Source organism: Leuciscus leuciscus (genome assembly GCF_965113295.1).
Source record: "Leuciscus leuciscus genome assembly, chromosome: 13".
Classification (NCBI taxonomy): Eukaryota; Metazoa; Chordata; class Actinopteri; order Cypriniformes; family Leuciscidae; genus Leuciscus; species Leuciscus leuciscus.
This window is the reverse complement of record NC_138737.1, coordinates 34,057,959-34,076,335: the sequence shown is the minus strand read 5'-3', so window position 1 is coordinate 34,076,335 and position 18,377 is coordinate 34,057,959. Positions and strand designations below refer to the sequence as shown.

General features: G+C 44.5%; 1 protein-coding gene across 3 annotated transcripts in view; it reads left to right on the top strand.

Annotated features, from left to right (window-relative positions):
- frmd3 (FERM domain containing 3) overlaps positions 1–18,377 on the top strand; it is a 71,848-nt gene that overhangs the window by 24,757 nt on the left and 28,714 nt on the right. For all 3 annotated transcript variants that reach the window (XR_014211233.1, XM_082188735.1, XM_082188736.1), the window contains exons 6-9: positions 1–94; positions 413–500; positions 645–733; positions 4,618–4,681. The exon at positions 1–94 is cut by the window's left edge and continues 30 nt beyond it. Coding sequence is in view for 2 of the 3 variants with exons in the window: in XM_082188735.1 (XP_082044861.1) it covers positions 1–94; positions 413–500; positions 645–733; positions 4,618–4,681 (335 nt within the window). In the remaining variant the exon portion in view is untranslated. The remainder of the gene's footprint in view (positions 95–412; positions 501–644; positions 734–4,617; positions 4,682–18,377) is intronic.

Genomic DNA, 18,377 nt, shown 5'->3' with positions numbered 1-18,377 from the left:
ATCCTGTTGACTACATCAGCGACTTCAAGCTCTTCCCCAAACAGTCCCTCAAACTAGAGCGCAAGATCATAGAGATCCACCAAAATGAGCTGAGGTGAGAGAAAAAAAATTAAGCTGTCTGCCAATTGGAATTCTACATATATTTGTGCGATACAACTGTTCAAAAGTTTGAGGTCAGTATGATTATTTAATGTTTGAAAGTTGTCTCTTATGCTCACCAATGCTGCCTTTATTTGATCATAAATACAGCAAAAACAGTAATATTGTGAAATATTATTACATTTTAAAATGCTTTTAGTTAAAACAACTTAAACATGCATTTTAGTCTGGACCTTGGCTTAAGCCTTGTTTGTGAAACCAGGGGTTTATGTAGTTGGAGATCTTAGATTGTAAAATTACATTGTTTCTGTAGGGGACAGTGTCCTGCACTTGCTGAGTTAAACCTCCTTCAGAGGGCCTACACACTAGACACATATGGAGTGGACCCTCACCCGTGCAAGGTACTGACTCGCCTCAGAAACTTACAACATATCTATTATATTCTGCATCTAGTATCTAGTAAATATCTAGTTTTAAGTACATATAAAATACAATATATATAGCTAAAACATCATAAATCTGATCTTTGATTTAATTCGTTTCAGGATTTCACAGGATCCACAGCTTTCCTGGGATTCACTGCAAGAGGGTTTGTAGTTTTCCAGGGAAATAAGAGGATACATCTTTTAAAATGGTAACTTTAAAAAACATCTTATCATTAGCACTCTCTCAGATTCACTCTCCATCTCCACCTCATCCTACTCAGTGTAATTTAGTGTAAGGTGCGGTCATAAAAATGTCAAAAAGGTCCATTGTCTATTGTCAGTTGTGTAGTGATGTATGAAGCACAGCTCACACAGAAGCCACTTTTAAAACAAGAAGCTTTCTGTTGGTCAACGTGCGAATCCACCTGTTGTGAAATTCTCAATCATGTGGAATCACTTTCTGAAAAATTTGATAAAAAGAATTAATGAATGAATGATAAAAACTTCGACAGCCAATCAAAATTTAAAGAATGTCAATGTTTAAGTGTAGTGTTTTTCTCTTTCTCTGGTGTTTATTAAAAGTGTATTTATTTGTGCATTCTGTATCACGCATCATCTTTATTCGACTGCTGCATGCAACCATGACAGAATAAAGGATTTAAAGGGAAAAAAGGAATGGATATTCCAGCTGTACACCTGCTTCTCCTTGAACAAGAGGATTGTTCCTTCGAGGACCACACAAGGGATTTCTTAGATCTGCCGTGCCTGACTCAATATCAGGACCACTCGCTCAGCAGTTTTATATCACACCAGCCTCAACAAGTGGTCCAAGACACGCCTACCCATGGAAGGTCCTTGAGGGAGTTTTGCCAAATATGTGGAGTTGGTACTTGTCAGATGCGACTAATTCACTATTCACTGTCTGCCTCGCTGATGAAGACCCCACCCTGGACCCAGAGCCCAGCCAGCCTTTAGCCATGCTGTATCGCACTACGAAGATAGAGCCAGAGCGATTGCCAGAGGCCACGTTCATCCTGGAGCCCGAGCCTATTAAAGAGTCTGAACAGGTGCGTGAGCTGGAAACAGCATCCATCATTGAGAAAATATTAGTTTCCATTGAGGGGATGGATTGGAGCCCCATCCACACTCCAGTTGCTGAGAGGCAATCAATGAGGTGGGTTCCCAAGGAATTATTATTTGATGAGCTGGATAATTAAATGTTTCAAGGTCTCCAGTCTCCGCTGATCCTGTCTAGTCCCAAATTGTCTTTGTATCTGCTGGTTCAGCCCAGTTCCAAGCCATCTTCATCTCTTCTGGTTCAGCCCAGTTCCAAGCCATCTTCATCTCTGCTGGTTCAGCCCAGTTCCAAGTCATCTTTGTCTCTGATGGTTCAGTCCAGCCCCAAGTCATATTCATTGTCTTTAAATCAGACTAGCTCCAAGTCTGCTTCATCACCGTTGGCTCTGCCTAGCTCCAGGTCTCCTTCATCACCATTGGCCCTACCCAGCTTCAAGTGTCCTTCGACACGGATGGTCCTGCCCAGCCTCCCTCTCCCTCCTCCTCTGCCTCTCCCTCCAGTTCCTAGGCCTTGCTTCCACTGTCTCCCTTCAGCCCCCCGGCTCCTCCTTCTGTGGTTCCGCCCAGCTGCTCGGATCCACCTTGGGCTTCCCAGACATCAGTTCTACCTTGGTCCAGTTCCGCCCTCAGCTCCATCTCAAGCCTCCGAGCCCCGGACTTCATCTCAGCCCTCCGACCCATCGACCCACTTAGCTAGGCTCCTCCTCCCCTCCGGTTCCACCATTATCCTTTGGCCAAGCCCACGCCGCCACCTCAGTAATGCACACCTGAGGCTCCACCTTGGCCCCCCAGGTCTTCAGCTTTACCCTGGGTCCACTTCTCCTTGATTACTCCTGGGTCTCTTATCACAACTTCACCTCAGTTGGGGCTCCTGGCTCCATCTTGGCTCCTCCCTCCATCAGTATTGCCATGGGCCTTCGTCCTGGCTCTGCTCTGGGTCATCCTCTGGCTCCTCCCATCTCTGCCCTAGCTCCTCCCTCTATCATCTCCACCTTGGTGTTCCCTTCTGCCAGCCCATCCAAGGTCTCATCCTTCGGTTTCTCGCCCATCTCCAGAACTCCTCCCTCCTTCCTCTGTTAGGTCATAGTCAGGTTCACTTTAGTTTAGTTTTCATGGTTTTCCCTGTTTCTGTTGGCCTAATTCTCATTTCTAGTTTGTTGCCATAGTTTCTAATTAAAGTTCCGCACCTGTTTCTTGTCCCTTTAATGATCATCTCTGTGTATTTAAGCCCTAAGATCTTTCTGTTCATTGTTTGGTGTCATTATCGTCAATGAGTGTGTTTTCATTCACCCTCATAATGCGATTATTAACTATCAAACTAATAAGCTCATAATCGCATTAAACTATTTGGCGTATGCTGATTTTAATCACAATGAACAGGCATGTAAACACCTTAATCACATTATTACCGCTCTGACCAAAGTGCGCATGTGCTCGGACGTAGATGGATGCCGTGTGTTGTTCACACAAAGTCATGAAGGAATTCTTTGTCACTATTCTAAAATTATTTGTTCTTAAAAACTAAAACTCTGTCAACACAACTTGCTGCCAGGGGGGCAGGGTTTCATATTATTTTGAAGTAGCCCCGGGCGCCGCCATTGGCTAGCGGACCATCACCTGCTGTTAGCATCCCATTGACTCCCATTCATTTTGGCGTCACTTTGACAGCGAATAACTTTACATCTGAGGCGTTTAAAGACTCCCTTTGTCCATTATTTATTTCTAAAGAAACACGAAAATGTATAAAAGGCTCCATTACCTTGTATCTTACGTTATGGCCCCGTAGACGCAGTTTTTGTAAAAATAGGCTAACGATTGCGTCATAACCACGGGACTCTCTGTCGCACAGTAGAGAGATTACCGTATGGACAAGAGGAGAAGCTCGTGCGCAATCGGGGGGACGTGGAGGCAAAATGACAAAGTAATTAATCAGAATACTTGGCAAAAGTTTCTCCTGCTTCTAGCTCATGGACACCTCCTACTCACACTCTCCGTCTCTGCAAGTTTCGTAAGGGAATGATTCAGATTTCTCTCGGCACAGCTACTAGTAGATAGACGGGTTGCTCACGTCACATCTACGTCGTCAAGCTCAGTTTGAGTCTGCGCAGTACGCTCGACCATCAGGAAGTTAGTGCTTCTATTTGACTTCACTTGTCTCCGTTGAATCCAATGGGGTCGCTGTGTCCAGTTTATATACTGTCTATGCTTGCTGCACAGTCTTTGCTCCGTATCTTCATCCAGACGGAGCAAAGAACGTGACGGCAGCGTAGACAAAACCCAGCATTGCGATGTTCAGCACGGCGCTGAATAATATCCAGTACGTCCATAAAAATGTATTTTGAATTTGATGCGAGTAGATTAAAACAATGGCCGGTAACATGCATAATGAGTGTGGTATAACCATACTTGATAACGTTCTGTTTATTATAAGGATGCGCTGCAGTTTTACTGTCTGCCATTTTAAATGCTAAGAATTATTAAAACTATAGTTATCGTTATTGTTGTAGTTATCATTGTTGGTGTGAACAGAAACAAAGCGGAATGTACAGTATATAGTGCTAAAGGATATCTTGCAACTTGAATATCTTTCAAAGATTTGTTGCCATGAACCTTGTACATTGAAATGCGAACTACGAGCTGTTCGTCCTCAAAATCTGAGCTTGTAAACCAAACTGTTTCCCGACAGACAGTTTAAAGCCTGTGCGCGCTGACTCACAGACATTATGTAAGGCCAGTCGATCAGATGGAGTATACATCAGCTGATCAATGAGTGTTCTGTGAGTGCTCATGATCTATGACATAAGGTTTTGTAGTGTTGTTAACACCAGTCCACAGTCAACAAGCAGATAAATGCACTCAAGGCTAGACGTTTGAAGAGTTTTATATGCCTATTTCTATTAATCTCTCTCTCTCTCTCTCTCTCTCTCTCTCTCTCTCTCACACTGTTGACATGATGTTTTTGCATTGAAAAACATTTCACTTGTAACATTTCATTTGTAATGTCTCACTCTTGCAGGGCAGATGTCAGCAAATTTAAGTTCGAAGGGAAAACATTCTATGTGATTGGTGTGCAAAGAGAGGTAGGATATATTATCTTGTAAACTGTTTTTCTTTTAAAGCTCACGTTCATTGAAGTCATATGGTTCATAATGCATTCACCCACCATGCAACGCCAATATACTTTGACTTAAAAGCATTCTGGCTTTTTTTTTTAATGCTGTGCATTACATCATGAGGATGTTATAAACACAATCTTATGTTATCTTACATTCATTTATGACCTTAGGTAAACTCACTCGCATTGTCTTTTATATATTTATTAACATTCCCATGTCCCTATTCTTCATTATACATAGCTGAAAATATATCTTTTAAAGATTTATACATAATAAAACATATTAAATGGCTCTTTCACCTCAACATTTTCACACAGATTTCCGATTAGAACAGATTTAAGGCCCATTCACACCAAGGACAATAATTATAAGTATATTAAATATAATAAATTATAAGGATAACTATAAGTATAGTTAAGGATAACTATAAGTAACATTTTAACAAAATCATTGTAATTATATAATAATAGAACCCAAAACACATCTATAACGATAACTGCACAGAGGAACAATATCATTGAAATAACTTTCAGAACAATTTCTTCCCCCTAGCTGATGAATAATAAAAAGCCAATCAGAATTCATCAGACTTTAAAAAACTTGGGCATTTAAAGCGGCTGACGACGTAACTACAGCACGCACTGATAATAAACCGAATATAAGTGGCCGTTGGTGTGGCCGCTAATATAGTTATTATTATCATCCTTGGTGAAACGGGACTTTATTCAGCTTCCTGTGCCTATCATTCTGTTTGTGTCACGCTTTAAATCTAGTTTTACATGTGCTTCTGTCTTCTTTTCTCTGTGTGAACTTTTCCATTGCTGGTGAGTAAACATATACATCATGGCCATTGATTAACTTATGAATGATTATTATACAGCCTTACAGTTCCTCACCCACATATCTGTCCTGATTTTAATCAGACTTTAGTTGTAGTGCCCAACATAGAGTATTCATAAGAATTTCATGAGCAACACTGTCAATCAGAACTGCACAATTGTGATAAACATCATAATTATCAAGTATTCACTGGATTTTCTAATTAAAATTGTTGTGGAATGTGGAATAACGGATTTATAAAAAAATTGTTTATGAAATTTAAGTAATGATACTGTCCACAATTTAGAATAATCTCATAGAATTAGTTATGTTAATGCTAGCAAATCAAAAATCATTCCTGAAAGCTTTTTTTTTTTTTTGATAAATCAAAAAATTATCATATTTTTATAGATATTATAAACTGAATATTACAGTGGTACGTGTTTTTAAAAATCCTTATAATCCTTATCCATTAAATTGCTAAAGTTATTAGGCCCTTGAGTCAAAAAGATTGAAAACCATTTGTTTAAAAGTATTACATATTTGTTTGGTTGCTTCAGAAGGTATGCATATTATATGATGGGTATGAAACTAAAGTGTTGTTCGATGTCTAAACCTTTGTGTGTTAATTCTGTACACCATGTCACCTGTCTGGTTCACACATGCAAGTCTGAAAGTTTCTGGGTTGATACTGTATGTGTGAACAGTAAGAACCATTGTATGCTGGAAGTCTGCTCCTATCTGCATGTTCACACACACTCGAACAGATGTGTGTGTAAGTGTGTGTCTACTTATACTGGACATGTGACTGTGTTTCACACAAGCACACGTCTGTCTGTGATATGCACTATTCCACTCAGAAGTGTTGGAGTGCAGACTGTTCACTATCCTAAGAGGTTGAGCAATGGCTGACCTGTTCTGCTACTCAAATCTCACAGAATGATTTCTGTTTTATTGCTCATACTTAGAGGCAGGCATTTAACCAGAACTTAAAGACCTCGTCCAGCACTGACATGAATAATAATGATACCTGTGGCTTATTGAGTAGATTTGTGCTATTACTTTTTTTTTCTTTTTTTTTCTTGTGGACAATTAAGTTAGTAAAAAATCACATAGACTTACATTGTAATATTATAACATAAAATGTAATATTACACTGAATATTATAAAGAAGGGGTGAACGTCTTGGTTACGTATGTAACCCTTGTTCCCTGAGGAGGGAACGGAGATGTTACGTCAGTGAATGACGAATGGGGTTTCACTTAGAAGCCTATCACCTTCGAGTTTTAGAAAACGAGCATGAAAAATGCCTTGGGTCTGCTGAATTTGCATGTCGCGACTCCGCCCCACCACGTGGGTATAAAAGGAGGAGCGGTGGCAATCTCGCATTATGTTTCCTCGCTGAGGAGCCGAGACTGAACTCAGGCAATTCCAGTGGTACAGCGGTTGTGGCAGAAGGACGTAATGAGGCGCAGTGAGGCGCAACCAATATGACCTGCTCCTCGTCCTCCCTGATCTTGCACAGAGTCCGTGCAAGAAGGCTCACGGGGGGAAACGCATACTTGCGAAGGGACCTGTGGCCAGCTGTGCGCCAGTGCATCCATGCCGAGCGTGCCCTCAGTCAGGGAGTAAAACAGGCTGTAATGGGAAGAGTCGTTGGAGGTAAACAGATCTACCTGTGGTTTGCCGAAATGTTCCCAAATCAGCTGAATCGTCTGAGGATGGAGTCTCCATTCTCCAGGAAGTGGCTGAAACCTTGAGAGCTCATCGGCTGCACGGTTCAGGTCTCCCGGGATATAAATGGCTCGAAGCGACCTCAGATGCTTCTGACTCCATAGGAGGAGGTGGCGGGCGAGTTGCAACATACGGCGGGAGCGTAGACCACCATATCAGTTAATGTACGCTACTGTCGCGGTATTGTCTGAGCGGACTAGTACGTGTTGGTTCTTGAGCAACGCACGGAAGCGGTGCAGAGCCAAACGTACCACCAGCAACTCGAGGCAATTGACATGCCAAAGGCTCGCGGCAGCATGTCCATTGCACATGGCACCCCAGCCCGTGGTGGAGGCATCTGTTTATACAACAACATGCCTGGAAACTCGTTCTAAAGGCACTCCGGCCCATAGAAAGCTGAGGTTCGTCCACGGGGTGAAGGTCTGACGGCAGGCCGGAGTAACTGGTACTCGGAGCGAGCCACCTCAGGACTCGATCGCGAAGCCAGTGCTGAAGCGGTCTCATATGAAGCAAGCTGAGCGGTGTAGCTGCGGCTGTGAATGCCATATGCCCCAGGAGCCCCTGAAATAACTTCAGTGGAACCGCACTCTTGCCCTCGAACTGTCTTAGGCAAGTCAGCAGTGACTGCACGTGCTCGCTTGTAAGCTGTGCGCACATGGCTACCGAGTCGATTTCCATACCGAAAAAAGAGATCCTCTGCACTGGGGAGAGTTTGCTCTTTTCCCAGTTGACCCTAAGGCCCAGACGGGCGAGGTGCCAGAGCACCAGGTCCCTGTGTTCGCAAACCTGGTCCCGAGAGTGAGCTAGGATCAGCCAGTCGTCGAGATAGTTCAGGATGTGAACCCCGTGTTGCTGGAGTGGCACAAGGGCAGCCTCGACGACTTTTGTGAAGACGCGAGGAGACAGGGCTATCCCGAATGGGAGGACCGCGTACTGATATAGCAAACCGTAGAAACGGTTTGTGTCGAGTTAGAATGGAGACATGAAAGTAGGTGTCCTTCAGGTCGATCGCTGCAAACCAATTCAACGGTCGAACACATTCGAAAATACGTTTCGCTGTCAACATCCTGAACGGAAAGTTCAGGATGTTGACAGGGAAACGTATTTTCGAATGTGTTCGTCCGTTGGATTGGTTTGCAGCGTGTGAAGGGATCGGTTTAAGATGCAAAGGTCCAGGATTGGCCGTAACCCACCGGTTTTCTTGGGTACTCGATCGCACCCTTCGCCAGTAGGGTGGCGACCTCCGTACGCATGACAGGGGCATTGCCACCGACCATGGTGTAGCGGACTCCCTGGAAGCGGGGAAGAGACCGTGCGAACTGAATTGCATAACCGAGCCTGATGGTTCTTGCGACCCAGCGGGACAGGTTCGGGAAGCTCTAACCAAGCTCCCAAGAACTGTACCAGTGGGGTCACAGACGTACCCTCGATGGAGCAGTGAGGCAGAATGACCGGCCCGGAAGTGGGAGGCGTAGCGTCCCGGTGTGGGAGTACAGTCATTTGCAGAGGAGGCCAGGGAAGGACGAGCATTCCACGGGGGCCTGCTCTGCCAGGGGTCTGGCAACAAAGGGGGATGAGAGTGGCGAGGCTCGTATGCGGCGCGCACTGTCATCTGAGACCTCTGATGGCTCAGAGATGGATGTGTCAGTTCTTTCTTTAACCACATTAAGGTGCTGCCTGTCCCGGCCCTCCACCGGGGGAAGGAGTGGTCCTGCTACCATCTCCTGGAAAGAACTGAGTGCCATCTCTGAGCAGCCCGTCTCAGGAACGGGGTTGGAGCAGGGCTGGAGCAGGCTGGGGTGCCTTCCTGCGGCCGCCTCCACGGCGCGGCCCAGATGAAGGCTGCTGCTGGGGTCAGGCGGGAGGCAAGCAGGCTGAGGATTCTGTGCCGATGGCTGGGTGGAGGCAGCAGCGGGCCGTCGGGGCAGAATATGCTTTATAGCCTCAGTCTGCTTCCGGGCGGTCGAGAACTGAACTCGAGAGCCGACCGCGCCGCCAAAGAGACCAGCCTGGGATAACGGGTTCGCTCGGCGTCTCTCATATCAGCCAGATTGAGCCAAAGGTGTCTCTCCTGGACCACATTCGTGGACATCACCTGGCCCAGGGAGTGTGGGGTCACCTTCGTCGCCCGGAGAGCGAGGTCAGTGGCGGCACACAGCTCATCAAAGAGCCCTTGGTCAGTCCTGCCCTCGTGCATGTCCCTGAGCATCCGTGCCTGGTAAACCTGCAGGATGGCCATGGCATGCAAAGAGGCGGCAGCCTGCCCCACAGCTCTATAGGATTTTGCGACAAGAGTCGACGAAACCTACAGGCATTGGAGGGGTGCTTTGGGTCACCACGAGAAGAAGCGCTCTGAGGGCACCTCACCCTCATGTCACCCTGTCCACCAGCCAAAGTATCACCTCTCAAAGAGGGGGTAGATCAGGGTGTGGATGAGGGGACTCTCGCTCTAGTGAGGTCATTAAGAACCCCCGCAATGAGAACATGATTCATCCACAAAAGCTGCCTTAGCGTGATCTAAGCCCAAACACGCAAGGCAGTGATTGTGCCCATCAAACTGAGAAACAGTCCGACCACAACCAGAAGTGCACGGGCGAGACATCTTTATAAAGACGTGCCACGCACAAGCTCTTTTGTGAGAGGGAAAACTCTGCAGAGTGCTGAAGCAACCAGGGAGAAGCACACGACTGGTAGATCACTGCACAGATCAGCAGGCAATGTTAACTCGCTGGAATTCGCGTCACACCAACACCTGGATAGTAGCTCGTCTCGAAGAGTGAAGATCTCAGAATGGCTTGTAGAAGTGAAGATTACTCTTGGCTCCGAAGCGAAAACATAATGCGAGATTGCCACCGCTCCTCCTTTTATACCCACGTGGTGGGGTGGAGTTGTGGCATGCAAATTCCGCAGACCCAAGGCATTTCCATGCCATTGGCTCGTTTTCTAAAGCTCGAAGTTGATAGGCTTCTAAGCGAAACCCCAGTTGTCATTCACTGACGTAACTCGTAGTGACTGAACGAAAGGGAACTGAACATCCTCCGTGGCCCGGGCCTCTTCTCTGGGCCACATCCGGTACATGTGGATTCCAGGAGGAAATCACCTCCTGGAATCCACATGTACCGGATGTGGCCCGGATGTGGGCAGACACTGTGTTGCTGTCTGGGAAGGTCCTATTCATTTTAATCAATTATTAATGTGTGTAGCCTAACTGTCGCCTCTGGCTTGCTTAGTTGGGAACACTTAATATTCAACAATATTATTGACTTTACTGCACTGATACTTTTGGATGAGAACTGAACTGAACTGGATTACGACATTACTGTTTTTCTGCAGAACTGCTAACTAATTTTACAATTGATGTTCTTTACAGCTTAACTGAATCAACACTAAATTGACCTGAACAATGACACTGTTTTCTTTTAGATCTACTGTACAGTCCAAATGAACTGTTTGCATCATTGAATCATTTTCCTGTTATTACCGTAAAGCTGCTTTGAAACAATCTGTATTGTATAAAGCACTTTATAAAAAAAGGTGACTTGACTTGACAAAACAGGAAGTATATATACACAGATACAAACAATGGGACTATATGAGACATAGGTGTAATAATCAGAAACCAAGGAAACTAACAAGGGTATGTGTATTAACAAGACTAAACTGCAAGGAAACACAAGAAACACAGGCACATAGATGAAAACACAATAAAATCTAACATACCCCTGAAAATAACTTATAATTAATCAATTAACACGTTTTTATTTGTATAATTTTCCAGTCTTTTCCACGGAAGCCCTGAACCACAACGTAAAACAATAAAAATACCCCCCCCCCCAAAAAAATTTGTTACAAAAAATTACGAGAATAAAGTCGAAATATTTCGAGAATAAAGTCGTCATATTTTGAGAATAAAGTCAAAATTGCGAGAATACAGTTTTCCGTTTAAATTTTGTGTGTGTGTAAAGAAATGCGCTCGTGAAGTCGAATTGCCCTGCACATGGATCTAAACAAAATAATATCTTTTTACTTTTATCTGCGCTTTCAACAAAATTCTACAAGTGCTAATCTACCAACATGGCATTACCATTCTTTATTCTCGTAATTTTAGATATTTTATTTAATTTTATTTTTTAGTTGCGGTTAAAAGATTTTTTTTGTGTGTGTGTGTCTTCACACAGGTTTTTCATTTCAATGTAAAAATGTGGGCTATCCACATGTCTTATTGTTACGTGCAGGCGAGGTGGATATAATCACAGCTGTATTAAATGTATTGATCAAAACTGGACGAAAACTAGGGTTACGCTTTAGTTACACTTTATTTCAACTTTGCAACTACATGCCAACTAACTCTCATTAGAGTATTAATAGACTGTTAGGTTAGGGTTAGTAGAATAAGTTGACATGTAGTTGCAAAGTTACTTATAGTCAGTAGAATGTCTATTTGGGGAGCATCAAAATGAAGTCAAGTCAAGTCACATTTATTTATATACCGCTTTTTACAATACAGATTGTTTCAAAGCAGCTTTACAGAGATAACAGGAAAATAATGCAACGAAGTTTGTTTCTAGAAGAAAATAACAGAAAATAACAGAACAGAAAATAAAGGTACTTATAGTTAGTAGAATGTCTAACGTGGAAGCCATCAAAATAAAGTGTTACCAAAACTAGAATCAAACTGATAATAACAAGGAGGGGGAGGTGAATATAATCGGTAACCATTGTAACAAATGAGTGGCGGGCAGGGTTGGGGAGTAACGGAATACATGTAACGGCGTTATGTAATCAGGATACAAATATCCAGTAACTGTAATCCGTTACAGTTACGTCAAAAAACGTAGTAATCAGATTATAGTTACATTTTGAAAAAAGGGGGAATACTTTCAGGATTACAATGGTTTCATTTAAAACTAAATAAATAAGTATTTTGGCATAATAACACTATATTAAGCGCTGCTTGATTATACAGTGGTTCCTGGTTCTGTTGCCAGTAATGACTCACGTGTGCCACGCGCTGGTGCATGTGCAAATAACAGCTTTCTACAATCTCCTCAGACGCAGATTGAATCACTGCTGCTAGTAGAAACGATGCTGCCTGCGGGTAAAATCGCTTTTAATTCACGGAAGTTCCGCTGCTATTTTGTAGAAATTAGGAGAGTAGCTTTTTTAGTACCCAAAATGTCCTTTCTTATTCTTTTCTCGCATAACGGGATGTTCGCTGCCTGTCTAGGTAACGTAGGGGAACTCCCACTGCCAACGCCCCAAGTTCAGTCAGGCAAATTAAGAAAGATCACGGCTTTAGTCAACATGTAGGCCTATTTTAAAATAAACTAATATGTAGATTGTGTAAAAATGTTAAATGTTGTGTTTTTATTTTTTAGTTAAAAATTAGTAAAAAATAAAACAAAATAATCTGTAATACCATACATTAGCCACTAGATGTCTGTATAGCCCTTTACATAAATATATATTCAGGCATATGTGTGTATATTTTGCAAATATTGTACACTGGACCAAATTTTTAATAAATAATAAAACATTTTTTTTATAATATTTCTTCTTGCTTGACTTTATTTATATACGTGACCTTGAAGTAATCCAAAAGTAATCAGTTACATTACTTTCATATTATAGTACTTGGATTACGTTACTGAATACTTTTTTTATGAAGTAATTTGTAACTGTAACGGAATACATTTTTAAAGTAACCCTCCCAAGCCTGGTGGAGGGAAACATGGAAAAAAAAGGAAAAAGGAACAAAAACACAGGAAACAAGAAAAAGCAAACTAAGAGTCAATGACAAATCAACATAACCCTAACACTTATATATCTATAAAGATGTATTAAAATTAATCTGCCATTAGAAATTAAACATGAAACATCTGTTTTGTATTTTTATAATCTTTTAGTGTTAATTTTAGGTTTGTGTATACCACCTGAGGGTACTCTGTGAACCCCAGTTTGAGAACACCATTTGTAATCACAGTTAGTTTACTGCAGGTTTCCTGCTCTAAGCTCAAATGAGTAGTTGACTGTCAAATTCAGATCTCTCTGAGCATAGGATGGGGAGCGCTCTGACATTTAGTTTTGTTTTTATGACGTGACTCTAAGCTCAGTCTGAGCGTACAGCAGTGAATTCCAGGGGGCGGCAGTTTGATGCTAAACGGCCTGGAAGTGGTTTGTATTGATTTCTGCCTGGATTCACTGTTCTGCTTAGTACTCCATCTATTGATCCCCGGATCAGATTACACACGCGTAGGGTTAATGGAACTTATTCTCCTGACAGTTCTGTTTTTCACAGCACTTTTTCACACCTCATAAATATCTCTGTCACACTGGCCTAACACATACATATTCACCTCCGCTTCAGACCTGGTCGTATAATCCAGCACATATATTTGATGGGCTCAGGGTGTCACATAGTTCGGTTGCCAGATTAGCACATTCACTTCACTGTAATCTCATCGTGTTAACTAGAGAACCGGGAATCTGATGCATATCGATCCAGAAGAAAACCAATACCGCTATACATTTTCATTACAGCACTGATGTAGCTTTCGTCCTCTCATGCATGATGATTCATCTAACATAGAATTATCATTACGAACCAGTTCATGTCCTCCTGAGCAGTTAATGCAGCAGTCTAGTGGTGATAAAACACAATATAGAAACATTTATGATGTGAAACACATTTTCATTGGCTATTGCGTAAACTACCGTTCAAATGTTTGAGGTCAATAAGATTTTCTTTTGAAAGAAAATTATTTTATTCCACAAGGATGCATTAAATTGATCAAAAGTCACAGAAGAGACTTTTGCATTCTATTCTCTTTCAAATAAATGCTGCTTTTTGAAGTTTCTATTCATAGTTTCTATTGAAAGAATCCTGAAAACATTTATCATGGTTCTCACAAAAATATTAAACAGCAACTGTTTTCAATATTAATAATAATAGAAAATGTTTCATGGGCTGCAAATCAGTATGATTTCTTAAGACTTATGATTCACTCCAAGACAGTTTTAATGAAATCCTTAAATAACAAAAAGAAAAAAAGTTTGTTTTAATAATCAGCCTTGGAACATTAAACTGCCTAAAAACTAAAATAAACCCTTTGATGTAAATTGATATGCTTGATTATTTATTATTAAGTAACTGTACTACAAAAGAGAGCATGACCACGTTGGCACGTTGTTCGTCTTGCCTTTCTCATGAGAGCTTGAACGCTCAGCGTGCCGTGTGCCATCGAGTTTGACGGCCACGTTCACTGTCTCGCGTGTCTGGCAGCTTTCGGATGGGATTACTGGTCCTTCTCATGAGTCAAGTCAAGTCACCTTCATTTATATAGCGCTTTTTACAATATCAATATTATATTATTATTACTCTGGAAATGAAGATGATGCTAAGCTTAAAAGTTTCTCCTCTCTCACTACCCTTGGTGGTGGGGCTGCTTTGCTAATTGCAGACTGGCATCTCAGTCAGCGGTACCCAAATTCTCAGTAAGAGCAGCTTCTCTATCTCTGGGTCTCAAGAGGGCGCGGATGGCAGTGAGCGACGCTTCCATGCCTTGCCACCCCCGTCCCCCTCTATCGCCAGCGGGCAGCAGTGTGCGGTTCGGGGATGCCACCCGGCCTTCCCACGCACCCTCTGCCCCACCCTGGAACCTGGTAAGTGTTGCATGGCACACTCAGACTGTGTTCCACCTCACTGCCCCATCCCGGGTACATCTGTGGTCCCGTTGGTCCCACTTGCAGGGTGTCTGGGAGTCTGGCTAGCACTTCCCAGCCCGTCTCACTGGCTCGTCCGTACCATCAGACTCGGCTATGCGATTCAGTTCGCCCGGCGCCCACCCAAGTTCAGGGGCATCCACTTCACCTCTGTGGGGAGTTGCAATGCCCTTGTCTTGTGGGCAGAGATCGATGTTCTACTGGCGAAGGATGCGATCAAGCCGGTCGCTCCAGCCGATATGAAGACAGGGTTCTACAGCCCCTACTGTACCCAAGAAAGGCGGTGGGTTACGGCCAATCTTGGACCTGCGAACCACAGTATCCATCTTGGTATCCGCAGCCACAGTAACGCCGCTCAGACTGCTTCATATGAGACCGCTTCAGCACTGGCTTCACGGCCGAGTCCCGAGATGGGCGTGGCAGAGTGGCACATACCGGGTGCCCCGCACTGCCACCAAACCTTCAGCCCGTGGTCGGACCCTTCATTTCTACGGGCAGGTGTTCCCCTAGAACAAGTGTCCAGGCATGCTGTGGTCTTCACGGACCATTGCGTACATCAACCGTCAAGGTGGTCTACGCTCCCACCGCATGTCACAACTCACCCGCCATCTGAGGTTGCTTTGTGCCATTCACATCCCTGGCATGCTCAATCGTGCAGCCGACGAGGGACTATATGGGACTTCTTCGGAGCCGCACAGAAAGATCTGTTGCCTCTCCGGACTCGACCCATTGCCAGTTGTTTTACTCCCTGTCCGAGGGGACCCTCGGCACTGGCTCACAGCTGGCCCCGGGGCCTACGCAAGTATGCATTTCCCCTAGTGAGCTTTCTCGCACAGACACTGTGCAAAGTCAGGGAGGACGAGGAGCAGGTCTTGTTAATTGCACCGTATTGGCCCAACCGGACCTGGTTCCCAGAACTCATGCTCCTCGCGACAGCCCCTCCTTGGCCCATTCCTCTGAGGAAGGACCTGTTTTCTCAGAGACGGGGCACTCTATGGCACCGTGTCCAGACCTCTGGAAACTCCATGTCTGGTCCCTGGATGGGACGCGAAGGTTCTAGGTGACCTACCTCAGACGGTGGTAGACACCATCACTTCCACTAGAGCCCCCTCATTGAGGCGCCTCTATGCACTGATGTGGAACCTGTTCATTGGATGGTGTTCTTCCCACCAGGAAGACACCGGAAGATGTCCGATCAGAGTCGTGCTTTCTTTCCTGCAAGATGGGTTGGAGTGAAGGCTGTCTCCCTCCACCCTCAAAGTGTATGTTGCCGCTATCATCGCACATCACGATGCAGTTGAAGGTAAGTCATTGGGGAAAGCATGACCCGATCGTCAGGTTCCTGAGGAGAGCGAGGAGACTGAATCCGCCTTGCCCCCCATCTATACCCTCTTGGGACCTGTCTCTGGTGCTGAGCGCACTGCAGAGACCTCCCTTTGAACCACTGCAGTGAGCTCAGTTAAATATCCTGTCACTGAAGACAGTGCTCCTGACTGCTCTGGCTTCGATCAAGAGGGTAGAGGACCTGCAAACATTTTCGGTTGACGAATCGTGCCTAGAATTCGGATACGTGCTCAATGTTCCTACCACTCCCTTCAGGGACCAGGTAGTGAACCTGCAAGCGCTGCCTTCGGAGGAGGCAGACCCAGCCCTGGCCTTTTTTCTCTGACCAGTCCGCTCCTTGCAGTTATACGTGGACAGAACGCAAAGCTTTAGGACCTCAGACCAGCTCTTGTCTGTTACGAAGGCCAGCAGAAGGGAAAGGCAACCAGAGGTTAGCCCACTGGATAATGGATGCTATTGTCTTGCCCCAGTGGCCAGTAGCGCAAAGGACCCGTTCTTAGTGTCGGCTTGCAACGCCACTCCCGCCCCGCTGGGCCGGATCCGTGCGTCTGTTGCTCCAGTAGTGTTCCCCAGAAATGGCTAACCCTGTTGAGTTCTTTCGTCACCCCTGCGGCAGTCAGACGTTGCGGAGCGTATGCATTGTGGAACCTGTGCTAGGCTCAGTGTCCATATGTAGCGGTCCCTGCGACGACCCCATATGTATATTCCTCCACAATCAGCTCCGCTGCGGACGAGCCTGTGTCTTTCCCTCGACAGAGTCCGCTCTGTCGTCTCTGCTGGTGTTCTTTCCCCCCTAGAACTAGGCTGGAACCACCCCAGAGACTGCCATATGTTGTAAGACCCTGCTTGGCTAGTCCATATGTGTACCGTCACTGTGCCTCTCTCCGGGGTAGGATGTGGCGTCCGCATCGTCCTCTTCCCCAAGGGCACGCTTTCCCAGCGTTATCCAATAAGTCACACTGAGTGGGTCTTGCGGAACAGCAGTGACTGACCTTCTCTGCTTAGAGCTCCTACTTTCCGGCATGCGGTGTCTTTGTCTAAGGTGCCACCATTGTCTTCGAGGACATTCATGTATCTCGAAAGACACGGCCTCCGTCGGCCAATTAATTTTGAGCAGCTGTTAGACAAGGTTAACGGAGGCTGATCGGAACGAAATTCGTTGGGCCTGTTTGACTCAAGGCCCTAGAGGCTTGTCAGGAATCCGAAGGAAATCGGCCCTCCGGGGGGCGCCTTCGCTTTTTTGACATGCGTAAAGGATTATATATCACACGTTTTTTCACACATACCCGTGACATTCATACCATATGGTAGAACTCATTCAGAGCAACTTTGACTCTAGGACCACCGCTGTCAATGGAACTGGGGTGCGTTTCCCGAACAACGACGTACTGTAACTCGCTGCTTAACTACCATAGTAAGAAATCAACTAGCTAGTCACAACTGTTTCCCGAAACCGTATTGTCGCAAAGTGGTCGTTCAGCCACGTTGGTTTATGACATCACGCACGTGATGGAGTAATAACTTCTTTTAATGAATCTGTTTGAGATCGAATTAACGCTAGATGTTTTGCTATAAATTACAGACATGGCATCTGAGGACTATTTCTCATTTTTCTCAGTTATTTTGTTTTATTTCCAGATTCAATCATAGGCTCGTTCTTACATAGTAGAGTACGTTCGCACATGCGCACTCTTCAAAAACTTGACAAACTAAAAGACGTAAATGACATTTGTATGTATTCTAAATAAAAGGCACAGGTTGTACTGAATGTCAGCTTGCATATTTTGCTCAAGATAAGGATTTATTAAGTCCACATGTCATGCAAATTAGAACTGCTTCTAACCACAGGTCGAGATCTGTCGTTCCAATTACACAACTGTGCGATGCTGTTTGTGATTGTTCGTTAGAACGATGGTTTCGGGAAACACTGACTCGTTGAACTATGCTGATAACGACGGAACTTGCGAACATAGTTGGCTAACGATGCTTTTGGGAAACACACCCCTGTTCGTTAACTAGTGGTTTTGGCTCAACCTCGATA